Genomic DNA, 27,730 nt, shown 5'->3' on the forward strand with positions numbered 1-27,730 from the left:
AATCAAACTTCAAGTCAACGCAACATGTGACTCAAGCAATGTAATCTATGCTCTCAAATGCCCCTGCGGGAAACTCTACGTTGGCAAGACAGAACGAAAAATCAAGACCAGATTGACAGAACACAAGTCTAACATCAGATTAAAAAACAGCAAATCTTCAATTGCCACACACTTTCAAGAAGAAAAACACAATATTTCCCAACTTAAGTTCATCATACTGGAAACCATCGCCAAAACGGAAGGTAGAGACAATACCAAATACCTACGCCAACGTGAAAATACCTGGATCCAAAGATTATCTACACAGAAGCCATTCGGCTTAAATGACAGAATCGAACTCTCTTGTTACCTATAAGTGTTGCAATTGGAGCCCTAAAAGGCTTCCTGTGTAATTTCCCCAATTGTACTGCAAATTGACTTCTTTTCATTTGAATTGTTAACTTTACAATCACATCACTGTTTTTATCTGACCATTAGGTTTACAGTACACTGAACCCACATGAGCTACCCCACCCGGCATCCACACACCAATATGGAGATACACCCTATTTAATAGTATTAACTTTACCCAATCACTCCTAACCCTCCATTTTACTTCACTTTATTTTGATTTTCACTCGTTGAATATAACATAATAATGCCTGACCGCGAACGCGAGTCTTTTCTCGCTATCCATGATCACGTGATCGTAGTATTTGTAAATGACTAAACGCGGCAGCAGACGTCTTCGTCCTGACCGGCGTAGCGAGTGGATTACCTTTCAACCCGAAGCCCAGTTAAACAGGTTAGTGCACCGACAAGCGGTAAATTCTGAACGGGACTAACCATACACGATGTATACTTATCGATCCTATCCCCTTTCACTTTCAGAATCACGGTTCATTAGAATACCGGCACACGTAAGCAACGCCAGGAGCATTCATTTGTTTTCCCCACGGGTTTGAAAGTTTTTTAAGGTGACCTCATAATTTGACACTCACCCTCCCTTACACTTCCTGTAGCATCCACCCCCACTAGTTTAAGAAACCACACACCATTATGAGTTCAGTACTTCAGACTTATTTTATGCAATTTGACTTTGTTACAGTACCTTTCCCTGACGAAGGGGCAGATAATAGCCCCGAAATGCATTGGATTTACACAAGGGACAGTGCCAATATGTTAAGGATGGATTAACTTAACACGATGTACTTATGAGATTCATCAATGAACTGTTATGTTGAATAAATGCGAATAACAATCAATGAACGAAGTGTGAAACCTCTTTGAATTATAGAGGAACCACAGTGTGCACCCAAGGATGGGATCAGTGACTCACTGATCTCACTATCTACTTGTTTACTTACCAACGTCGTGGGACACTAGACGTTACTTGAGTAGCACCTAAAATCTTACCAAAAACTTACCCAAAACTTTCAAAACTTGCTGTGCATCTGCCCCACATACCCATCACTTAAACTCTCCCCCACCCTCCAGTTGAGGAAGCCTTTGAACACTCATCCACAGCTACCACTGAGAGTCAAGTGCTGAAGGGGTGCTTGGGTCAGTTGCTCAGAAAGCATAGTCCGAGTAAAAGACCTCAACAACCATGGTTTGGCCCAGTAGCCCCTGCATGCCTATTGGCCCTCTGAAAGGGCTTCAGACACGAATGCTACACCGTTTCATAAACTTCCCTCCAACTTTAACCCTTCTGCACCCCTCAAGCCATTGTCCAGTTCCTCTATACCTCCAGCCAATCAAGCCATTAAATTTCTAGGTTAGCGTGACGCGACTTTTCAAACTCTGCATCATTTTAAAACACTCCAACTCAATGAACACAAGAACTGCATCTTTAATGAAAGCCTTATAACACAATACAAGAAAAGTGCATGAGAATATCTTGATTTCCAAACAAGATGCTAGGATTCAAGAGGCTGAACTGTGGACGCTGATGCAGAACCCTTTGAGGTCTTCTTGGGCAGAAGTTGGGCCTGTATGTTTGGCAACACACCCCCTTCAGCAATGGTCACACCATCAAACAGCCTGGCCAGTTCCTCATCATTCCTCACAGCCAGTTGTAGATGTCTTGGCACAACACGAGATTTCTTGTTGTCACGGGCAGCATTTCCAGCCAACTCCAGAACTTCAGCAGTCAAATATTCCAAAACTGCAGCCAGATAAACAGATGCGCCACAGCCAATCCGATCAGCATACCGCCCCTTCCTCAGGAGACGATGGACACGGCCAACTGGAAACTGTAGGCCAGCTCTGAAAGATTTGCTCTTGGGCACCAATCTAGCTTTGACAGGTTTCTTGCCACGTCCAGACATAATGCAATCTGAAGACAGAAAGAATATGCATTTGTGTTAAGTCATTGTGAAATAGATGCCAACTTTACAATTCATTATGTGGTACTTGTGAACCTGCCATTTAGTTTAGAGATTGCCATGTAGGGAACCTCCCCAAGGCAAGGTTGGATCACAATCTACTGAATGCCATTGGGTGACAATTTCCCACTTTATGCAAAGCTTGATATGGATTTCAGAGACCTGACCACAGCTTAAAATAGCCAAGTGGTTATAAGCAGAGAATTTAAGATTGGGACAGAAGAGTGGTATTAATTGACTAGTAGTACACTTACAGTCATTTATATGTTTTGGAGATATGAAGGGTTAGGTAGAATTTGATTTGACAGCCTATCCCTACTACTTAGTTCATAGTCCAGTAGATCCAGGGGTGAATATGCATTTTTTTTTAAAGGGGGGGTTCCTTTTAAGAATCATACTGCCAGGAGCAACGAATGTTAGGGTGTTTAGTCACGTTTCTACCCAATGCCCCTTTTCTAACACCATAGATTTTGGTACTCGTGGGTTCCGTCATACATGCTACCGCCTTGGTCACTCCTTTCCCCATCTCAAACTCCCTTTTTGCTTAACTTAAACATTAGTTGTAGAACCAGCCTCCAACACAAATTAAGTATTAGGGGCCCCAAGGGCTTGTGCCACATCTATCCTGTAGACTCTTTCCACTAAAATCAGTAATCCTTTGCCACGGCGCACAATTCTCAAAGCTGAGTGACAGGATGATTTCTAGTTTGGCACTTACTAATGATACCATGATCCAAACCAGACCATTCGAACTATCCTTCTTGGTGTTAAGCAGTAGCTACTCTTGAGAAATGGAGATTTTGCTGGGAAGAGGTGAAGTCAGAGCAGGATGCCCATGATCCAAGATGAGCCATCAAGGAACATGTGTTAACTAGAGCGCTAAAGAAATTAAATTTAAAAAAATTAATCTGTGCATGACTAGTAAACTCCCTCTACAAGTTCACAGTTGAAAATGTTAACTGGGGGCAAGGTCATCATATTTGTGTTGCCTTGCATGTGAGTGAACAGCTTCTACCAATGCATGAAAACACTTAGACGTTTGGCGAGATAAACTTCTTGTTGGTAGCACAAAATGCCATACTAACACCAATATATAGTAGAGTGTTAATTGGAGTTCAGATGGCGTTCCAAAAGCACGAGGTCCTAATTTATTTGCTGGGCTCCGAAATAGTCAGTGTTGGGATGGGAAAAAACCCTGCATGGTGCCAGACGTGTGCATCGCTGCCCAGAGTGCGACAGCTGCATAGATAGCTGTCATTTTTGATCATGGGTGAACACAGATCATGTGCACGCTCCATGACCTAGACCCGTCTCATGGTAAAGCTGTCTTGTTAGACCAGAGAGGTTAACCTAGTGCTCCTGCTGGTACCAGGAGCTAAGCGACAATGGCGCTGTGGTGGTAGCATGCCGTTTAGTAGTGATCAGTATTATGCAGTCCTATTTAAACAAGATCACAGGAGTGATACTTCTGGGCCCACTCATGTTATGTTGTGCTGATGTGTACTTAACTCAACCTTGGACTACATGGTGACTGTTATGTGTCAGAGTGCATGATACTTGCGTGAAACTGCTGGGTTGTACATGTGCCCAGTACAGGACACGGAGGCCAGTGGGTTCCATTTGGCATCTCCATTGGAAGACCATGGCCTGGAAAAGCTAGTGAAGATAGGAGTCCAACCCCAAGGCAGGAGTTGTGAATTGTCTGCATTCCTGAGGCAGGGGGGCACTGGAGGAAGTGGAGCAGAGCATCCGCCTTGCATATCAAAAGGAGGATTCCTGAAAGAGTTGCTGGTAAGTGCCGTCTGATAAGGTTTGCACTGTAGCACCAGGGAATCATGAAAGGGATGGATTAGGCCTTTTAAACTTGGAGCCATATCTCAGTGGAGGCAAACAGTGAGGTGTGAGCCTTGGTTTCTCTTGGCCAGCGTTGTGGGCCAATCAAAATTCAAGACACTCCTGCTGTGGCCGACTGTCCCTTTGACGGTAGGCTGAACAGAAGGAGGGCACTTCAAAGTGGACACCCACAATAAGTATATCAAAAGGACCAGACCCTAAAGCACATTGGTTTCTGGATTTGGACTATAAACGTGAGAGCGGGAGTACCAAGAGTTGTTTAACAGCACTGTTCTACAGCCAGGTCCAACTGGAGAGAAGATTACAAGATTCTAGTTGCCATTACTTGTGACCGGGGTCCACTAGTCTCCCTGCGGGGTGAGGGGACGCCACCTGGGAAGTCAAGACCACTTGCCAGCCTTCTTCCTGCCTGCTAAGACGAGTGGATCATGTTAGGAGAGCACCTTGAGGGACAGGTCCAGAGGGGATCACAGTGAGTTTAGTGAGATGTTTGGTCCATTGGGAACCATTGCAAGGGAGTCATCTGCTTGCTCTTGAGGAAACCGTCACCATTGTGAGAACTGAAATCAGCAACCCCTATGTGACAGGAGAGTCCACCATGAAGCTAGGGCTGTTGTCCATGTGCTCTGAAGTGGGCTCCCCAATGTATCAGGATAGGGGCCACTGAAGATTAGGCATTTATCGGTGTGAGCTGAGCCAGAGAAGGCTCGAAGAGTCAGGGAAAGACTGCAAGAGTTTAGATAGCATCAGGGGACCAGAGAACACAAAAAATAGTACATCTGCCCTCCTGTGTTTGCTGCCGCCTTCACCTAGATTAAGACTGTTTTAGGCAGTCAGGTCGGTTAGTGACTTGCATGAATTTAGCAAGAAGCACTGCCAACATTGACTCTTCAGGCCAAATGGAAATTTTGATGTGTGGGCCACAGCTTAAGTTGTCTCCATTATTGAATTTCAGAATATCCAACCCCACTAGTTTAAAAAAGACTGGTATTCCACCTAGGACATAGCTGGGGCCCCGACCTTAGATTATGGGGACTTTGTGTACTGTGTCTTTGTTTCAGGTGTTTAATTTAAAACACTCAAAGAAAACACTTTATTGTATTGAATTTAACGCAGTTACTGGTTTTATACAAGTCTTGTGCCTTTGTCAGCAACCCCTCCCCGCAGTTTGGGATAAACAGTTATTTCTGGAGCCAGACCATGGCAGATCTGCATATTGCTGGCTTTTGTCTGAGGTGGTATGGTGGAGTATGGGTGGGCAGGGGTTAGATTGTGGCCCACAACAAATGTATGTGGCTGAGATAGATACAAGTAATTCACCAGACATTTTTGGGGTTTTCTTTCATATACATTACGTTACCCGATTCTGCCAGATAAAAATAGGTGACAAACAAGGCAATGAGGAAGTAATGCATACACAGTCACAAGAGCATTGTATAATGCTGGTGCAACTGTGTGTCATTCTACCCAGCAAGTTTTGGAGACGGTGGATCCAGGGGCACAAATGTCACCATTCGACAGAACTGTTGTGTCTGCTGGGACAGGAATGCCCTCTTCATGGTATACAAGTGTTCCCCTCCCCTGGTTGCAGGACTGCTAGTAAATCAGACATGCTGACTTTCTTTGGCCCTGGCATCAAACTAATCTAGCATATGTGCAGAGGCCTATGCCTGTCCCTTACAATGTGAAGTTAATGACAATGTGAAGTTAATGACCTATCCGGTAACCTAGGGAGGGGGGGGGCAGGGTGCACCAAGCACGCAAAGGACTTACTGTCCCCCTCATGGATGTAACCGCAGTGGTGCAGCATACTGTTTCCTTATTTGTAGTCGGACCAATCCTTTTTATCTTGTCTGGCAGTATGGCCTGCTGATCTCAGTTCTGTAAAGTTCTGCTGTTGAGTAACCCTTAAACGGTGCACGGTCACACGTGTATGTTGTGCATGGGTCCCATGATCCTGTAACATGCAAATGCAGGACTCCTAGTCTGTGAGGGAGCCCAGATACTGAATCCAGTGGAGAATGTTGGATGCCATTGGTTTAGGATGGAGCAAGATTGAGGGTGACAACATGGTACAAAGACAATGGAAGTGCATTGTTTGCATTCGTGTGGCTGGTTCGGTGTGGAGAACCAGCCACTTAAATGAGGAGACAGAGCTACCTTTGGAATTTCCATGAAAACTATTAGCAAAGAGCTGCTCATTTTTCCTTCCAAGCACTGCCATTTGGTTAATAGTAGGGGTGAGGAGTGGCAGTTTCTATTTTAAGATGTAGATTCTAGCTAGACCTGCCCTTTTCTGTCCCAGATTTCGAGAGGGGATTTATTGAGAGAGGTCAGCCTAGTGAAGAAATCTCACTTGATGTGAATGGTGATGTTGCTTGGAGACCGCAGCAGGGCCATTTGCTGGGAGAATCATTACTTTACAAAAAAAGGCTCCGCCTGCGGACCAGCCTGAGAAAGACACTGCAATGAACCATCCTAATCCAGCTGTGAAATGCGAGACCATGAATCTGCGTCCCCAGTCTATAAGAGAGGTATAAAGTGGGACCTACCTCGCCTAACTTCGTTCCAGTTCCAAGGTGGTCTTGACCAAGGAAGGGAGCGCTCCACAGAGTACTTCGAGGTAGGTTGTGTACCGAGGGCTGATGCCTGCATGACAGTCCGAGGTGCACAAGATCACCTGACGTCTGCACTGAATGCAGGAGGATTCAAGGGCCTGCCTGGTTCTGAGAGAGGAGTGAGGCATCACCTGCAGGAGGGGAGGCTGTCGAGAAGAGAAGCCCAGCATGTCCCCAGTGATTGAAGAATCTGAAAATATGGATACTATTAAAGAGCAAGCCAAGTGCAACTTATCGAGAGGGTTCCCTGGGTATGTGTGACTGCACCTAGTCAATGAGGCTGGTCAGCCCAGTCGGCCATTGTTGCCACTGTGAACCAGACTCCTCTGGCAAGGCAGTGCCACAACATCCAGATCTGAACTTCATCCACCCAACGTCATCAGGGAGTTGTTATCGCAAGTAGTGGTATCACAAGGATTCCCCTGTGACTGCAGCACATGGGCCGAGAGCCACTCAGACAGATGATGCACTGAGATAGTTTACCTGAAGTTAGCCAGGGATAAGGGCGATTGAGATGCTTTTCAAAGCCTCAGGGGGGGGGGGGGGCGACTGATAATCTGCACTTCTGTTTAATTTGTGCTGCTGACACTATATTGGAGACCATAGCCCCCGGAGATCACCCGAATGGGGAAACCTGAGAAACAACCAGGGATTTAAATGTATTCTTGTGGGGTACATAGTTCGGTTATACAATTAAAGTAATTGCTTTTGCAAACAGAAAAGAACTAGGATGGACGTGGAGGGTTGACTTTTTAGACTTATGAGCTCCTGCCCCCATATTACCATCTTGAGAAACTTTGGACTGATGGTTGTCACTTCCATGAAAGTGAAGTACAAAAAGGGTTGTTCTGAGTCCACTTTGCAAAGCCATTGTAGGCCGTGCCCTAGGACCCCATTGGAAAACCGCATCAGCCCCATGGTTCAATAAACTGCTCAGGAAGAAACCAAAGAAAGAAAACACTAATGGGTACCATGATAGGGACCCAGGGAGGGAGTTCTGTGGTGTTAGGCTCGATTTCCCAAAATACACCCCATGTGTCACAAATACATTTTCCAAGGTTTCCCCAGAGACATTCCATTGGCTTCACCAATTTCAAGAGTGCCACTGACCCCACCTCCAAGAGTTGTTCCCTTTATAGATTTAAGATATGCTAAACTATCCCGAAATCTAAGACTGTGGAAGAGAAGACTAAGTTAGGGCGAGATGTTCCTGGCAAGCCAATATCAAGAGGAAAGGAGGTAAGACAGGAGGACTATATGTCGATGATGAGCGGAAAAGGGAATGTACAGATTTAAATAGAATGGCAGGCGGAAAAAATGAAATACTATAAAGAAAATTGAGGAAGGGGGGCACACACCCTTAGAGGTAGCTTAGGCTGAAAGAAATCTACATCTGGGAGAGACAATCCGGATCTGCAGATGTACAAATATTCCAAGAGAGTTTGTGCACATATGTGCAAGGCCAGAATATTTTTGAAAGGTTTAGTGAGCTTTATGTTGCTTGCAAAGTACAAGCTTTGAATGGTGGATGTAACAGCCACTCTAAGGAGTTATTTGGAGGGCACCTCTAGCTGATCCAATGAAATAAGTCAATGAAGTAAACTGATGAAAAGGTTGGAGCTGAAGCCAGGTCAGGACCTTCAAAGACTTAAAGCCAAAAGTGAATACTATTCCTTCATGGTGTTTTGTAGGATTGGAATGAGTGGGTGACATGGAGACCAGAGATTTTCATGCCCTTAACCAGTTAACGTGACTGTGCAACTCAAAGGAGGAGATTTACCAGATCCTAACCCAGCAGCACTGCACCGGGCTAGGATTAGTGATTGGCAGTATCCGCAGAAGCCGGTACAGGTAAGCGGGGTGGGGCGGGAAGCAGATGGACGATGAATAGGTATAAATAATACCTATTCCATCGTCCATCACCACCCTCACTGTGCTTACCCGAGCCAGCCACCACTGGGCAGTATCATATCTGATAAGATATGGTCCTGCTGCTCTTCGCCTGTCCTAGGGCTCCTTCAGGCTGCCCAGTGCAATGCAGAAACACTTGCAGCATCGTGCAACGGTGTGCGCATGTTATTTTACATAACAAGGGCCATCTTTCAGTAGAAAGAACAGATCTTCAGCATACTTAACTATTCCAAATAGTACGTGTAATGCACAGCCCAGCACACATGCTTTGTGAAAAAAGTCACGAGTACTACTATCATTTCTCCTCATTTGCAGTACACCAATGTTGGAAGACTGACTTTGCACCAAACCATCAATGTTCATGTCAGAATGCCCACTTACCACCTATGGGATGCCCCCGTGGTGTAAAATTGCACTATTTTGTTAGTTTTAGAGCTTATTTCTGGACAGCAAATATTTGGTCAACACTTTTCACCAGTTTATGTCACTGCGTGACTCTACAGTAGTGAAATGTTTTGCTAAATTTGCCCCAAGGAGTGCTTTACCTCACTTTGACTGGCATTGCCAGACTAGAAAGATTTAGAAAAACTTGAAGGGTTTACTAAAATGTGGATAGTTGTACAGGTTAACAAAAAGCTGGTGCTGCCTGGATCCAAGGCCAGGGCAGAGAGGTAAGCAGACTGGATTCAAACCAGAGGGTGAGGGCCAGGACTAGTCCAAATGGGTTAAAGGAGAAAACCAACAAAACGGAGTGTGTTCCAAGTCAGGAATACAAGAAGGGAGGGCATCGTCAAAGCCCAATGGGGTGGGCTTTACAAATGACTGCCAGAAAACCCAGTGAGAGCTGCGTCCGTCGTAGTAAGTGTGCCGACTGTGGGTGAAAGGAACTTAGAGGGCCCAGTTGTACTCAACCAAGTAGCAAAGTGCATTTGGAAAAAGGAGCTAGACTGCCTGAAGCACATCCATCCAAAAACCATGCTTTGGAAGCTAGTAACGATGGAAGTAACATATATTAACTGTAACATCACGGGGGACACATGGGCCGAGCACTTTTCTAAAATCTATGCTGTATCAGGGCCCCCCCCTGACACCGTCTTCCCCGTCAGGCCTTTGAAGATTGAACTACACGAGGTTGAGGATGCCATATCAGAAAGTGCGGGTAACAAAGCCCCAGGCCCTGATGGCCTATCAATAGATCAAATCAAATCAGAAATTAGTTTTTTGGGCACCCCTCCTCTGTAACCTTTTTAATAATTTATCTGACAATTCCATCCCAGAGTCATGGTCTAACAGTGTTATCGTGCCAATATTAAAAAAAGGCGACAGATCAGACCCAGGCTGCTATCGCCCGATATCACTGATAGACAACACCTTAAAGGTCCTTGGGAGGGTAATTTTTAAGAGGATAAGCAGTTGGGCTAACGATAATGATATCTTACATCAATGTCAGCTCGGTTTTAGATCTAATCTGGGCACTGTCGAACAATGTCTGAAGTTGAACCTGTTAACAGCAAAATATACTATTGTAAAAAAGTCCCCCCTGTATTTTGGTTTTATGGATTTACATTCTGCCTTTGATTTTGTTAACCGTTCACGCTTGTGGTCACTGCTGCTTAATTATGGTTTAGACGATTCCTTGGTTTATTTTCTTTCCTACTTGCACAGGGATTTAAAAGCCTGTGTTTGCATCAATAATGAGGGCGAGGTCTCCAAGGACATTTTAATTGGCAGGGGGGTTAGACAGGGCTGTGTGCTCGCCCCTCTGCTTTTCATTTTGTATATCAATGAGCTGAGCAACACTTTATGCACTTTAACCAATGATGTTCCAATCATTAATGGCACCCCCATTCCCGCTTTATTGTACGCGGAGCTAATGGGCCGCACACCCAATGCCCTGCGTATCCTAATTTCAGGCTTGGTTTCCTTTATGGCAGATTTGGGTTTGTCGACTAATTTCAATAAATCGTATGTTATGAACTGCGGCCCTAAAAGATATAACATTACCACAATTAAATCTGGAGAAAATACTCTAAAAAGCACAAGCACTTTTCCATATTTGGGACTACTTTTCTCAAACTCTGGATCCTGGCAACCACATGTCGCTTATGGGAGATACAAGATTGGCAAATCTATTAACTCGGTTCTCTCCCTTTGTCAACCTAGACATGCAGATGTGGTCTCCTCACTCATAAAGATCTACCGTACCCAATGCCAACCTACCGGCACGTATGGCTCAGAGGTGTGGGGATATTCCAACTGTATCTCTATCCAAACTGAGGAAAATAGATTTTGTCGAAAGGTATTGGGGGTGTTGTCTCCGCTGCAACATACATTTGCCATAAAGAACTTAACTTACCTTTCATAGAAGACTTCATCCGTTCAAGACCAGCTCTTTTTTGGCTAAAAATCTGGCTGAACCCTTCGGCCACCCTAACACGCAGCATACTATCTGACTGCCTACAAAGTGATAGGTCACACCATATTCCATGGTTGAATGCGGTTGAGAAAAGTTTGACTAGTGTGGGGTATGGCTCTTTATTTACTTCTCCTAACACTGTAGACCACTTCCATAAGAATAAAATTAAAGGGGCCTTGTACAACCTTTATGACATGGAACGGGCAAGATCTGAATATCTTAAGCCATCAGTTATCAAGTACTCTACACTTCTTAACCCCAATGTTGGCTCAGTGTCACCACAGAGATATCTGCTTACTATATTAGGTAGATTGAACAGGAGCCTTCTGTTCCGGTTTCGGGACGGTAGTATTGTGAATCTGTTAAACTTTCCTCTGGGATATAACAAACATATCGATAAGCTGGATTGCCCTTGTATGGTGGGTGGTAAACAAAGCCTGGTACATTTCTTCTTTTTTTGTGGTTTTTATAGGCTGTACACCTCTCGATACTTAATGCCGTATTGTCGTAGACATGAACTTAGAGTCTTCAATCTGGCATTAAAAACTTTTCGAATGTTAAGTTCGGATGAGGAGACATTCTGTGCAAGCAGCTTCCTTAAAGCTGCTGTTCGTTCCCGTGCTACTATGGATTCACTTTGATGAAATCAGTGTAATTGCATTCTTTGCACAATTTCTTTTTTGCACATTTTGATGGCTGTATGTTAACGATTGGACAAGTGGAGGCTCTCCTCTATATGAAATGATATTTTTAACTTTTGTACCAACCATTACCGGGTTTTATTAATTGCACTAATATGATGTATCTGTTGTTTTAACTATGATTATTTTTAATGTATATTGTACTTTTATGGATGTATCTACTCCGAATAAAGATCATTTGACTTGACTTGGAAGTAAGGTTCCTGCCCCGAGGGATAACTATGCTTACAGGACAATGGTGAAGGAAAGCCGCTCAAATCGGAGGAGTTTCTTCCTAATGTCAATGGCACGGGTTTGTTACCTAGCGAAATGACTAAGTATTTTGATTCCCCGAGCTCTGGCATCAATGACAATTTGGCAATGGATGATGTAGGGTTGGAGCAGGATGCATGGAGATGTCATTTTGCAGTTATTTGACTGGCCTAGTTTAGTAGCAAGGCCAGACCAATGGCGCCAAACACTAGCAGCCATCTTGATGCCAGAACACAGAAGGGAAGGATAATTAAATGGAAAGAAACTCTTGAGCGTGGGCCACATAAGATCCTTGATCATACTGTTTTAACATTGTTCAAGAATGGCATCATAAATTACTTTGAGGACTCCAAAGGATATTTAGCCAGAGTGTACTGAGAAGGCATCTGCCTTTTGGACTCTGAAGTAGAAGTGCAAATCATACAGGGAGTCGCTCTCCATGAACTGATAAAGTTTTGAACTCCTATGCAGAGTTTATTCCCCATCTGCCCGCCTTTAGGTTTAAATTTGGTGGTCCTGAAGAAGGTGGCCATAAAGCAATTCTGTGCCACAGAGACATATGTTGACCTGGATGTCAGATACCAAACTTTGCCACGGAGACTGTTCTTGATATGTCTTTACTGTGACTTCTTTGGTGTATATGAGCTGGTTGGGCACAAATTATGTATGAAGAATGAGTGAAAATGTGGTATGGTGGGAAGTGTGTGAGTGGAGTCCTCATTTAGGGGATTTATGACAATGAGGATGAAATTATGGTTTGTGACGAGAACATAATGCATATGTTGATGTAGCACAATCGATCAAATTGTATAAACAAGAAATATTACATAAAGATTTTTTTTTATTACCAAAGATGTGAATTTTTTATTTTTGTATATGAACATAAACGAAAAAAGGAAGTTTGGAATAATTTAATTTAAAAAAATATATAATAAAAAGGACATGGATATTGGAGTTTGTATGGTGGATAGGCCCGTAGAGCTGGTGTCAGCCTATATTAAAGCAATATAGATCATGTGGGAGTTTTTTGTGCTCTCTTTGGTCGTTTCCCTCTTCTACCAGACCTGAAAGTCATTTTTAGGGGGTACCTTTGTTTAATGGAAGGCCTTAATTCTACATGGCTTAGAACACAGTAACACGCAACTGTAAGATGACGAGTCAACCTCTGAGAAGGGCCATCCAGTGCACAGGAAAAAGTGTAGCCATGTTTCAGTAACTTTAGATCCGTTTGATTAAGAAATTGATTTTTGTTAAAATGTGCAGATTATTCAGCAAATCATACTTATGCACAAGACGCAGCAGAATTGCATAATTCCAGTGGTGCTGGCTATAGGGTTGGGTAACGGCTGATTGGTGATAGGATTTGCTAGCTATTCATGAGAAAGATCATCAGGCACAAGTTGCGTGGCTAGCTCTTGGGGATTTGAATGGAAGCCTAGAGACAGGTCAGCAAGGGAGTGGTTGGAAGGCATTATGTTGGATGGGCTGCTTTACAGTGAGAATAGGAAACCTAGGCCATGTGCTGCAGCCCGCAAGAGGCTAGAAGGTCCCCTAGTGCACAAGAGTTTCCGGTTGTCATTTTCCCCATGACCTTTATGCACAATGTATGCTTGAAGACATTTTTCTTCCAGATTGTGAAGCGTGAGAGGGCGGAAGGGCAAGCAGTTGTGGGTGTGGGGTTTAATAAAGACAGTGAGTGGAAGGGAGGTAAAGTGGCGCAGGGACAGCCCGAGGGAGAGAAAATAGCCCATCACATGCAAAGTGACAGAAGCTCGGATACATGCTATCCAATCAAAACAGAGTGAGAACCAATGGGAGAACAAAATGCGCATCAGGAACAGCAAACCAGAATAGGGATAAAGAGCCATTTGGTTGGTCACAGGGAAGCGAGATAAATCCATCCAATCAGAAGCAAAAAAGTCTGACAAACATCCAAGGCTGCCTGTAGGCAAAACCTAACCAACATTGCCTAAGCCAATGTGTCAGCCCATGGGAAGTAAATGTGCCCCCCCTTCCTATTCTTTTGAGGAAAATGGATTGGAAAAGAGGAAAGATTGTGGGGCAATTGAAGGAGGATTTTTGTTGTTTTCCTGGTCTTCACGGGCGTGGTTCATTTTGGACTGTGCTAGCAGTAAGAAGAAAGGGACTTGGTGTGTTGCTTTAGGAACTGGTAGAATAAGAGTGTATACTCCTTCTGACATATGTTTATAGACCTTTGTTCCCAGTGTTACTGTGGTCCAGTGGGATTGTGTATTATCCTGGGTGCAAGTACAGAGATATAGCATCCAACCATGCAAAGTGTGACCCCTCCACCCTTTTTCTTAACCACCCCAGGGGATCCCACTATCCAGTGGAAAAAATGGAAAAAAGTGTTTTTAAATTACGCTACTGTGTGTGGGCCAAACCTGGGTTTAGAAAGAAAAGTTGTGTTGTTGGCCTATTATCTAGGTGCAGAAGGAGAGTAATTTCTAGATCACCTCCCAGATTTAGAGGCGCAAGAAGCAAGGGGCCTCAACGAGTTTGAAGTAAGTCTAAAGAAACTAGATGTACACTACCTCCCCCAAGACTAGCACGATCATGGAGAGGTACCATTTTGGGAGAAGAACACAGAAAGAGGGAGAGTCTATAGAAGATTTTGTGTCTGACTTGAGGAAATTAGCTGCCACTTGCAAGTTTGGTGGTGCAAGTGAGGAGAGAATTAGAGATCAGTTTGTTTTGGCTTGTAGGATGGAGCGAGTGCGTGAAGAGTTATGGCTCAAGGATGACCCACCGTTGAGAGAAGTTCTCATAATAGCCAAGCAGGTGGAGCATATGCTGCAGTGTGTCAAGGAGATAAAGCAAGACGCAGGGGAGAAGAAAAATGAAAAGACTAATGTCAGTGAAGTGGTGACCGAAAGTGAAGCAGTGTGTGGTCAAAGGCCAGAAGTTAGTGGGAAGAGAACAGAAAGAGGGCAGATTGGGGGGATCGTTCAAGGGTACCTGCTGTAGGTGTGGCAAGCAGGGACATCTAGCCAATGACAAAGAGTGCCCTGCTCTCAGATTCACGTGTAACAAGTGCGGTAAGAAAGGACATTTCAAGCAATACTGCAAGAGTGGGCAGGGAGTCAGTAGACAGAGTAGAGACAGGACGAATGTAGTGTGCGACGAGATTGTGGTGCAAGTACAAGAGGTGCAGGTCCAAAGTCCCAGCGTCTCTATGTGTGAAGAAATAGTGGTGCAGGTTGAGGGAGGTCAGGTCAGCAGCCCCAAGGATACCATAAAAGTAGGGGAGGTTGATTTGGAAGCATTGTTCGACTCCTGTTCTAGAATTACCATTATCAATGCCAAGGAGTTCTCACGAGTGTCAAAGGGTATGATAACTTTGAGGAAAATGGATTTAAGGCCTGGGGGGTATGCTGGTCGTCCCATCTCCATGAAAGGGTATTTTCTAGGGAAAATTGAATACAGCAACAGAGCAACGGTCACCAAAGTGTATGTGTCCACTGTAGGAGACAATATTTTGGGTTGGCAGGCACAGAAAGAGCTAGGGGTCTATTTAAATCCTAACAGTAATCCCCAGATATTGATACAAGAGATACAAGAACACAAGGCTGACGTTGTGACAGTTCAGAGAGGTGTTTAGAGAAGAACTAGGATGCCTAAAAAACTATTGTCACAGAATAAGATTGAAGGAGAACGCCAGGCCAGTCGTGGCGAAAGTTAGGAAACTCCCCATTGCCATCCAGGAGGAGGTAAAGTCCGAATTGGAGAAACTGTGCAAGGCCGGAGTCATTGAACTGGTGGAAGCGACGGAATGGTTGGCACCCATCGTGGCAGCAAAGAAGAAGAAGGGGTCGGTCCGGCTCTGCATCGACTTAAGGGCGTTGAACAAGGAGGTCGTGGTCGACCGATACCCCTTACCGAACATCACCCAAATGATGAGCATGCTAGAGGGTGCTAAGGTATTTTCCACTCTCGATCTCACCTCGGCCTATTTTCAAATAAAACTACACGAGGAGTCCCAGGAACTCACAGCATTTGTGACACCCATGGGCGCATACAAGTTTAAAAGAATGCCTTTCGGGCTAGTCTCGGCGGCCGCCGTGTTTCAGAGAATCATGGGCAACATCTTAAAGGGCATCCCAGGGGTTATGTGTTACCATGATGACGTACTCGCCAAGAATCATGAAGAGCACGATGAAAGACTGAGATGCGTGCTTGGGAGGTTTCAGTCACAAGGCCTTACTGTGAAAAAAGACAAGTGTGTGTTTGGTTGTGCAGAGTTAGACTTCCTGGGACACAAGGTGACGACAGAAGGTATCTGTCCCAAGGCCGAACTACAAAACACCATTGTGAATCTGACACCCCCCAAGGGCAAGGACAAGATCAAGTCATTCATGGGGATGTTGGAGTTCTACGGGAAGTTCATAAGAAACCTGGCGGGAAGGACTTACGCCATCAGGTTACTGTTGAAGAAGGAGAATGAATTCAAATGGAGTCAGGAGTGTCAGAGGGAGTTCGAGGATGTAAGGAGGGCACTTGCAGAGGCCCCCAGTTGGAAGTCATATATACCCAACCGAGCAACGGTAGTCACCACCGATGCGAGCGCAAAAGGGCTGGGAGCTGTCCTCACCCAAATAGGCGAAGAAGGAGAAGAAACCATAGCTTTTGCCTCAAGGTCACTCCAGAAGTCCGAGAACAACTACTCGGTGGTCGAAAAAGAGGCTCTAGCAGTATCTTGGGCAGTAGGGAAATTCAGAGACTTCCTGTGGGGGACTCAGTTCACCCTCCGTACTGACCACAAGCCATTGGTGGAAGTATTCAGCAAAAAGGGTCTGGATGCCATATCCAGCAGGATAAGGCGGTGGGTGGTCAGCCTTCAAGAATACACTTTCGACGTCGAGTACGTCCCAGGAACGCAAAACCTTGCAGCTGACTGTCTATCCAGACTCGTCAGTGAGGAAGAAACGAGAGAGAGGCAAGAGAAGACAGATGAAGAAGAGGAGGGCCTTCAGATGGAGGATGTCTTAACCATCCAGAGGGCGTTGGGAGAAGAAACATGGAGAAAGGCGTTGGAAGAGGACAAGATTTGCATATGAGTAAAAGGCGGATGGAAGCACGGAGACAAACGGGATGAAAACCTGCGGCCATACCTGGCCATCAAGGATGAGTTGTCCATAGTGGACGGATGCCTATTCAGGGGAACGAGGCTTGTACCACCTGCAACAGTGAGAGACAACCTGGTCGAGATAGCCCACGAAGGGCATTTGGGTATCACCAAAACCAAACAAAGACTCAGAGAGAGCTATTGGTGGCCGAACATGGACCTGGTCACCGAAAGGAGAATCAGAGAGTGCATTCCGTGCTGCAACAGCGACAAGGTCCTGGGACAACAGACGCCCCCCATGGTGTGTAAGCCGCCCCCGTCAGGACCGTGGGATGAGTTGGCATTAGACATTGTGGGCCCTATGTCTGGAGAACTGCGGACGGCTTACATCTTAGTGCTTGTGGATTTGTATTCCCGATGGCCGGAGATAAAGTTTGTCAGTGAAGTCACGACCAAGACAGTTATCAGATTTCTAGAGGAGGTATTCATCCGGGAAGGGCTGCCCAGCAACATCCTCACGGATAATGGAGTACAACTATGTTCGAAAGAAATGGAAGACTTCCTGGAAGAAAGAGGCATCAGACACAAGCGTTGCGCTTTATACCACCCCGAAACCAATGGCATGGTCGAGCGATTTAACAAAACCCTCAAAGAGAGCATCCAATTGGCCAAAGCCAGTGGCATAAGCTGGAAAGAAGAGGTGTGGAGGCGGTTAGAAGCATACAGGTTCACGCCGCATCAAACTACGGGCGTCACCCCGTTCGAATTGCTCCGTGCCAGGATACCCAACACCAAGCTAACCCCAGGGTGGATGGAGTGGCACAAGGGGTGGTCAGACCGAACCAAAAGAGCAGAAAGCTTGAAGAAGCAAGAAGAAGCCATGGAAAAGAGGAAAGCAGGATATGACCGGCACAAGGCCACCCGGGAGGTCGAATTCAAAGTAGGGGATAGCATCAAAATCAGATCTCCCACAGGGAGGGCAAGTTGGTCAGGGTACAGCAGTCCCACAAAAATTACCAAACTATTCAAGAATGCAGTCAAGACACAAGAGGGGAAAATATGGAACCTAGGGAGAGTTGTAAAATACCACCGGCCAGAGAAAGACCCTGAGAGTACAAAGGGGGGAAAAGAGGACTCAGGGCAGGACCTTAGTTTCACCACCAAGAGGCCGTCGGCAGCCCCTCACCCAGGCAATAGGCCCAACAGGAGAGTGACCAGACCCCCTAGACATTTCGATCAATATGTAATGATGTAACCCATGCCTGTCTGCCTACCGTGAGTCGCTACCTCCACCAGGTCTGGGTCCTATTTTGTTTTACATCCCTGATCTGGTTTCCTTTGGTCACCCTGTACTTTTCGCTGTCATGTTGTATTTAATACTTTCTTTCTGCAGGGAAGGGGGATGTGTGGTATCTCCCCTTTCATTCCCCCCCGGCGTCTCAGCGTGTGATTGAGCTGCTCGCGATGACATCACTTAGAATGTCATCGCGACCAGCATTCCAAGGCGAGCGCTGGGGACAGTATGTGAAGAGGCTGTTCAAACGTTGGGCTGTGGCTGAGGTCGCAGTAGGTTCATCTTGAAAATAAAGACTCCTGTTTAACTAGCTGTGACGTCTTTGTCATCATTGATCGTCACTACACATCCTTTGCAATAACACATACTAACGTCAGTCACACTTGCAATAAACATTTTACATTTAAAAATAAACAATGACAAAAATAATTACCATTGAGTATAGTTTGTAGCACAGTACAGTGCTTCCTAGCATGCAGGTGTATTTGAAACAGACACAATGCCCAAGGGGGAATCCTTGAACTTTGTTATACCAAGATCCTCTGGGGATCCTACCTATGTCAGTACGAGCTGCGAGAATGCATTACATCCTAAACTCCTTACCCAATCTATTTTTTTTTAACTGAATAAATGGTCTGGATGGAGCGACCACAATCCACTGGTTTTGTCAAAAATATCCATGTCAGAAAGTGTCCATCAGCCCATGCCACCATCTAGCTCCCTCAATCAGAGCAGGCTTCTAAAATGGAAGAAAGCGATCTCCAAGGAGTTCTGTGGAAACCTGTCTTCCATGGGCAAGTGAGCTTCAGTGCTGCCTAAACCCAGATTGATCGCAAAGATGTTTAAACTGCCTTTTCTGTACTCTGACAGTATGAGCGAAGCTCTCAATGTTACTAACAGCCCTCAAACACTCATCCTGGAAAAGAGGGGATGTAAAACTTACGTGGTCTTTGAAAAAAGGCTACCAAGGAAAGCAAAAACGTAAAGAATGAAGCTTGACTATTTTGGACTAACCCAGAGGCCGGCCTTAGTAGACAAATTATTAAAGACTTTCTGATTTGTGACAGAGGGAGTCACATCCCCTAGATAAAATACGTAAAAGACTCCTTGGAGGCAATCGGCTGCAAGAATTTTTACACCGCACCTGAAACCCTAAATGCCCAGAATAAGACTTTGGTCAAAAAACTGTTTGGTGAACGGACATCCACAAGCACGGTTGTCACTGAAAAGCGCAAATCTACAGTTTTGTCCTACAGATTATTGAAAACTGAATATGGAATGGAACCTTATTTTTCAGTGATGTACAACGCACAGGACAGATTTTATATGACCCGTTTTAGACTTACTATGTTACATCATTTATTGTTCGTCCCCTCTGGATTTACTTTATTAGTGGAGTTGAAGGGTACCTGCGGCTGCGACAGTAGGTCTGCGCAGGATACCCTTCACTTTGTACTGTTATGTCCATTTTATTCTGCCCCTAGACGTAAGTTCCTGGTGGGGATTCTCAAAAAAGCTAAATTCAAACAGGCAAAAGTAGCTCTACGGTTCTTGCAGAAAGCCCCAGACGCTCACACACTGTTTTGCATAATCAGTTTTATTAAGGTGGCCGTGAGGTTAAGGAATACAAGAGAAGTAAATGATTGCAATGTCTTGTAAATAGAGACTGATAACAGAAAATCTCAGATATGAAACTAATGCCCTTTCTCTTTTTTAATCATTTTAATGAGGTTTTTAAATGTTTTTATGTACTTTTATGGTATCTTTCTAAGTGCCGAATAAAGATATTTGAATCTGTGGAAACCTATCTTCCATGGGCAAGTGAGCTTCAATGCTGCCTAAAGCCGGATTGATCGCAAAGTTGTTTAAACTGCCTTTTCTGTACTCTGACAGTATGAGGGAAGCTCTCAATGTTACTAACAGCCCTCAAACACTCATCCTTGAATAGAGGGGATGCAAAACTTACGTGGTCTTTGAAAAAAGGCTACCAAGGAAAGCAAAAACGTAAATAATGAAGCTTGAGACCAGTTACTGAGCACCAGGTCCCTTCGCTATAGCATCCCCTTTTGGAGGTTTCGTAATCCAATCCTAGCATCGGAGGATGCACCAATGTTGACCGCCGTGATGGGTGAAGAAAAAATGATTTGATCATTTTTTCTCATGTATTCTCTTGAGGTTAGTTTGGGTCTCACCTCAACCCAAAATGGTGGAGCAGTTGGGAAATGTAAAGCTTTTTCTATTTAAGAAGTTGCAGGCGCTAGGAGGTTAGCTGAATAAGTCCCCAGGCCCAGACGGAGTTCCGGCAGATCTCTTTAGGAGTGACCCACTTATCCGGACCCCAGACCCCCTGCTTTTAGAGGTATTAAATGCTGCTTGTCATCAGGTCCTAATAGTTTGTGGCTCAACCCATCCTTGTGCCCATTTTCAAAACAGGTGACCGAGCTGACCCAAGATGCTGCAGGCCCATCTCCTTAAGTGGTACAGCTGTCAGGAGGTCTTGGGCCAAGTGATCTTGAAAAGGCTCTCCCTGTGGGACAAGGAGAATAATTTCGGACCTGGATTACCGGTTCAGGCCTGGCTTAAGTACTATTGACCAGTGCCTGAAACTGCACCTAATAACCCAGAAGTAAACCATGGCTAAGAAAGGTACCGGATTTGAGTTCTCTGGACCTTACTTCAGCATTTGAGCTGGTGAACCATATAACACTTTGGGCAAAGCTGATAGTTATCCACGACTGGTATGCGGGCGGCTGGTCCGACCCAGCATACCGGGTGGAGCTGGAAGAGACTGACTTCTCACAGCTTCAAGCGCTCCTCTATGGCTGCCCAGTCACGCAAACCATGGCCCCAATTACAAGAACGGTCTTGCTGGCTTGGTGCGCCGCCCTACGACACAGGATGGGACCGCAGGCTTACCCGACAGACGCCACTCTGGCATGGAAACTGGCTCTGGGAGGTGGCGTCCCTGGGTGGATTTTGGCGCTGGGACCTTATTGGGGTGTCTGTGCTCTGAGACGTTTGGGTGGGAGACCGCATTCGAGCCTTTGCTGACCTACAACAGCGCCACGCCCTACCCCATGCCCAACACTTCAGGTATTTACAGCGGCAACATGCCATTCATGCACACCTCCCCGCACCCACTACCCTTCCAGAGTTTAGACCACTAGAAGCCCAAGTGATGATAGGGGGGGGGAATCTAGATAGGGGAGGAGTATCCCGAATTTACTGGACCCTAGTCATTAATAGCCCCTCTTCCCTTGAACAGCTGCATACCCGGTGGGAGGGGTGGGTGGGACCCCTGGAGGAGGCCGATTGGAGGGATGCCTTGATGGCCCCCCGCACTCTGACCACATCATCCAAGGTGCGGATGGTGCAGACATACGTTCTGCACACATCCTACCTCACCCCAGAGAGACTTTTCCGTGTCCGATTGCAACCCTCCCCGGACTGCCCAAGATGTGGGCATTCCCCGGCCGACTTTTATCACATGGTGTGGCTGTGCCTGGGGCTTGTGAGGTTTTGGAGGGGAGTGGAACGGGAGCTTACGCAGGCTCTGGTCTGGGAGGTCCCTCACGACATCCTGCTACTGCTGCTGGGGATCTTAGATGGCCTGGATGGCTCCAGATCAGATAAACACCTGTTGGGAACAGCGGTGGCAATGGCTAAGCGGGATATAGCCCGGAACTGGTTACTGGGTGCTGCACCCACAGTGGGGGGATGGAGGAGAGGGGTGGACTGGTGCAGGGCCCAAGAAGAGGCCCTATTCGAATCCCGGGGCTCTCTTGACCTGTTCACTAAAATATGGGGGGGGAAGTGGTTTAACATGCTCCCGCCGTGAACCCAAATATGTACACTGTAAATGTAAATGTTGTAGTGCTTATATAGCGCACAATCACCCCAAGGGGTATCACGGCGCTGTACACATACCGCTCTGGAACCCCTCCTGGCCTTTCCATGTGAAGTGCCCACTCCTGGGCCCCCCAAGGTGAGGCCAGGCATCCTGGCGCTGTCGGGGCTGTTGTGGAGATTAAGCAAACCATTGCCCAGAGTTGCAGCGTGGGACCCATGATTAGAATAGGCACTGAGGCGAGAATTGTCAGATCCGGGGAAATTTAGCCCAAGACCCGCCTGAGGCGGGAATCGAACCCTGGTCCGGCCCAGACCTCTGCATCAATGCTTGTTAATGTTGCGCAAATTGTGATGTTAGATTGGCCAAGATTAACCCTACCCATGTGTACTACTGAATTTCAATCATTGTGCCTGTTGAGTAATGAGCTGCTGCCTATGATGTTTATATGCTGAATAAAGTTGATCAAAAAAAACTAAACACCTTGGGCAATGATGTCAATGGGCTAGACCCAGCACCGGTGTCCTTTTTGGGGGACATTCACAGGGACATGTCTGAGGTTCGGGAAGTATGGTTGTTGTACAAGATCTTTTCCCGTAAACAGAGTCATCAGGCAGGGTGCTTCCTGGTCCCATTTTATTTTTCATTTTTTATATCAACCACTTAGAGATGGCCTTGGTGAACCAAGGAAAAAAAAATTGTGATGTTCCTTGTGGGGGACATTGGCCGTTACCAGTTATGCTTTATGCAGAATATATACGGTATAGGGATGCAGCTATTACTGGTCACCGGCGCCACTAAAGCTATTGTTAAAATTTTTAAACTACAGTGTTCCCCTGTTGCCACGTATGGAGCCGAAGTTTGGGGATCGGCCAGCAGCATTGGTATTCAAAGAGAGGAAAACCGTTTTTGCAGGAAATTGCTGGGAGCACCAATTTCCTCTTCCAATTTCATCTGTCATAACGAACTCAACCTCCCTTTCATAAACGACTTTATTAAAGTAAGACCAGCACTCTTCTGGATTAGAATCTGGAGGAATGAGGCTGCTGCCCTTACGCAAAACATCATTAGGGACTGCCTTAATAGTGATAATGGCATGCAGATCCCCTGGTTTAAAGAAGTTTTTAAAATATTTAATGAAATTGGTAGAGGCATTTTGTTTACTGAGCCAACGGCTATTGAACCAAAGGACAAATATGAGGTCCAAAAGGCACTCTATGCACTTTACCGTAATGAACGGCTTGGAATTGAACTACAGAAATCAGGGGTCAAAAAATACATTGGTAATGGTCTCTGTATGCAAATCATGCCACCCTACCTATCACTGCCTATGTCAAATTGGGAACGATCTCTACTGTTTCGTCTAAGGGCAGGAACTGTCAAATTTTTGCTCTCTTTTCCTCTGGGGTATCAACACCATACTGACCTTACCCCCTGCCCCTGTGACGGTACAAGCACTCAAGACGATTTGCACTTTCTGTTTTTCTGTAAATTTTATGTGAGATATACCAAATGGCTTTTAACCCCATATTTTAGAAAACTTAGACCTCTTACACTTCAGGAATCCTATATGCTGCTGCTCACCCTGGACAATGATGAACTGACATTTCGCACTAGCACTTTTCTAAGACTAGCCATACGCGCACGCAAGACTATGGAAAGTCCTTGTAATCAGATTCAGTCAAAAAATACTACTGCTAAAACCTTATAAGTTAATGAAATTTATTGTCTAACCTCTGTATGAATTGCTTTGTTACTATGAAATGTAAATTATTTAACTGTTTTGTATTATGTGTATGTATATGTTCTTTGATGTGTTCGGTACTTTTATGAATTTTAACAAATTCGAATAAAGGTCTTTTTGAAATTTGAATTTGGTCACCGTTGCAGATTTTTATAGAGCATTTAGATATTTACATAAATCACAAAATCATGCACAATGGTCATAGGTGCTTTAAGGCCACTAAACAAAGCTATTTTGCAATAAAATTAACACTACAAAAGTTCATACTTTTAACTATTTAAGCATTTTGTTTGATGACAGAAACATGAGGTCCCTTGTTCAGTTCAAAAAGAAGAATGCTCGCTCACTCTTGGGGGAGCAGTTAAGGATTTCAGTGCAAGGATGGGCAGGAAACCAATCAATGCCCTTTAAGTTTATAATGGCAAATGTGTGTGCCACATGCTATGGCAGAGACATTTGAAGGGACGCGTGTTCAGGTTTGTAGTGCCATCCAGGTTGACGAGAACAGGTTTGCCAGACATTTACAGGCTGTGCAGCAAAGCATTTCAACATGTCCAAGAGGAATTGGGTCTTAAATACACCTTGGATACTGTTGCACTAAGACCATTGTTATGGTAGATATATGTGTTGTACAAGTGTGCGTAAACCTTGAAGGGAGCAATTATTAGGGACTGTCTTACCCTGGAATAGCTTAAGAGCGATCTCATGGCTTGGATATATAAGAGCTAAGTTTACCATTTTGGGTCGTCCGGACTTTTATTCATGCACTGAAAGGATAATCAAAGCAGATTACAAGTGGGTTAAAAATATTTTTTTCCATTTGTGTAACTGTTTTAAGGGAAAGCAACGAATTACAAAAACCTGGCGACCGTGCCCATTGATTGGTAAAAAACAGCACCCTCAATTTAACCGTACCCGACATGAATGACCAACGCCTATAACCACCAGCTATTCACAAGGTTTAGGTTACTTTTTAATCAATTAGTCAGCTTCCCCAGGGTTGGTCTGCTCATGGTTCACTAGGCCATAGTGAGCGAAATAAAAAAAAAGAAATAAAGAATTTTTTTTTAAAAAAACTGTCCACATTTTACCTGGTCAAGAAAAAGATCTTTAATAGCTCCGGGTGGCGTGGAATTAATCTTGCCACAAGCCCGAGACAGATCTGACAAATTAAGACATCGCTACCTGCTTCTATACCTTTCTCCTCGGTTATAACCCACAGACCTTTGAGGGGGGAGGGGGGAGGGGGGGGGGGCTTTAAATAGGCGCTACTTCCTTGTTATTAAGACTGAGCCAAGTACATGGTAGATCCCTCCCCAGGATTCACTCAAGACAAGTTACTGTGCTGAGGGACCAACCTGGAGCTCGACCCCCCGCACTGCGGGGAGCTGTGTTACACCACTGGCTCGGGATATTTCAGCATCTATTTTATACTACTAAGTACCACCATTTACATTGTAACGGCTCGGATGCTGGTCGGACTCGCATTATGTGCCCACTGAAGCCCGTTTGGGCATTTTTTTTTGTGGTTGTATGTTTGTACGCCTTCCCCCCCCCCCCTTAAATATAATTAATATCATTGTGCTGTATTTGGTGATATGTTTAAGTTTATGTATCTTATGATTATATTTTAACCAAATAAAGAATGTTTGATAAAGTAATCAAATGGTAAACTGCCACTATAAAGCATGTTTCATGGGCAGAGTAATGGTTACGCGCCATGAGCAGCACTATATCGCCTGCTGTTGGATATTCGAGGCGCTGGGGATTCTGCATCCTTTCATATCACAGAAAGTAAATCGAACACTGCAAGGTCTGGAACAGGAGAAATGGCTGAATGAATCTGATAGAAGCAGTTAATGATTGGCGACAGATGTTTACATTTAAAAGTGACCCCCTTCCCCCAGTCTCTAGGTCATTAATGGCTGCCTCGAGAACCGACTTTTCACTTATAAATCACTGATTTCAAGTGCGTTCGTTTAATTAGTTCAATGCAAGTAAAACAAGACTACGCAACCCAGAATGCATTAGGCAACCATACTACATTCCAGGGTTGGAAAGTTTCCATAATGACGCGAAGGGAGATGTTCAGGCTTCATATGCTTTCCGGAGAGGAAGGAGGGTGGTGTGTGGGGGATGTCCACCCGAGGGATGCTTTTCGGGAGTGGGCAGTTCAAGCCCCGGGTGTGTTAGGATTGTCCAGCCTGGGGAGAGGCGAGGTCTCAGACAGTTGGGGATATGCTGGACTATTTTAAGTGCACTGTGGTCCTGTCAAGTAGTGCAGGGTATGGTTCTTTGGTGTTTCCACACCCTTTTTCAGGGTTAGTCGACATGGTTGCCTATGGGCTTGCTTTGATTTTTCCAGGTTGGGGCCTTGGTGGTCTCGCTAGGACAGGTGGCAGACAAGAATAGGGCTCTCACTAGTCTGGAAAGGTTGGTGCCTTTACACAGAGGACGTGTTGACAGATGGAGTACAGGGGGCCGATGCTTACGCGAGTAAATATATAACCCAATATTTTAATATCTTCAAGTAGACCTTTGGATAGTTGGTTTGTGGTTCTGTCTGTAGGCAGTCTGCAGTAGCTAATAACTATATTTATTAACGGTGTTGTGGGCAGCTAATAACTATATTTATTAACGGTGTTGTGGGCAGCACCTAGACGTTCTCTATATACCGTGGTTTAATTTGAAAGTGAGATCACCTGCACTTCTCAACTCTATTGCAATACTTTGAGAGAGTGCCAGAATTTCTCAAGAGTAAGCGGGTACTCCAAGTAGTGGGGACCTGCACCTCTATTCGTTTAGACTGCCTACAGAGGCAAAGAACCCTACAAATACCAACTGCGTCACTCCTCGCTCACACAGCCCAGAAATCTGACAGCAGAGTTAACTCCTTGACCAGACAGTCCTTTCAGCCTCGGCTCAGGGAAGAGTAGAATACCAACCAGAGAGCGAATGAATAAGTGGAAATAGGTCTGGGGTCCTCCTACCTGGTCAGGTTTATGGAGAAAACGCTCTAATACAAAGAAATCGCCGATACGTTTAAGGAGTCGGTTACTTACTGGCAAACGTGATGGTATTTCGTTTTAATTTGTGCGAAAAGGATTCAGCATTCAGGGGGGGGGGGCACTGTATAACAATATTGGCGAGACAAGCCCTCACGCCAGGGAAAGCGAATCAAATGAGATGCATCGAAGCGGCTCACGCGAGTGTAGCAGGGGTTCGATAATTCACCACAACCAAAAATTAGAAGGTGAACGTCACATCGTACTAACGAGTTAGTAACATTTCACAAACACGTAGTAACAACTTAAAATACATTCTGCAGAAGCTAGTTATAAAAGTAGTAAATGTCATTCTTCTACGCACAGGCCTACTGCGCACCTCATAAAAGAAACTGCTAGAGGTTTACTGTTAGAAGACATACTTATATACTGTGCAATTAATTAATTTCGTAGGATGCAAATTAAACTTAAAGAGACGTTACCGTTTTAGTTCACGTTTCAGCGCGCAAACACCACCACGACGCAACTCTGGGGCGTTCGGTTGCCAAAAAAATTAACTTTTAAACCCCACCCGCCCCCGTCAATTGGTGTTAAATTCACCTGTGTTGCCATCGCAGGCCCGCTTCACTCCTCCCT

At 45.1% G+C, this 27,730-nt stretch overlaps 1 protein-coding gene across 1 annotated transcript; it reads right to left on the reverse strand.

Moving 5' to 3' along the window:
• Positions 1–1,814: 1,814 nt before the first annotated feature.
• LOC147697271 (histone H2A-like) lies at positions 1,815–27,730 on the reverse strand. The gene is made up of 2 exons (XM_086933326.1): positions 27,695–27,730; positions 1,815–2,317 (listed from the first exon to the last, which is right to left on the reverse strand). Exon 2 carries the CDS (start codon positions 2,307–2,309, stop codon positions 1,899–1,901), a length of 411 nt encoding a protein of 136 aa, XP_086789452.1. The 5' UTR covers positions 2,310–2,317; positions 27,695–27,730; the 3' UTR covers positions 1,815–1,898.

This window comes from Lissotriton vulgaris, chromosome 8, assembly GCF_964263255.1.
Source record: "Lissotriton vulgaris chromosome 8, aLisVul1.2, whole genome shotgun sequence".
Lineage (NCBI taxonomy): Eukaryota > Metazoa > Chordata > Amphibia > Caudata > Salamandridae > Lissotriton > Lissotriton vulgaris.

Bases quoted from the DNA above. Each gene is read 5' to 3' on its own strand.
- LOC147697271 (XM_086933326.1), bottom strand. From the start codon at position 2,309: ATGTCTGGACGTGGCAAGAAACCTGTCAAAGCTAGATTGGTGCCCAAG.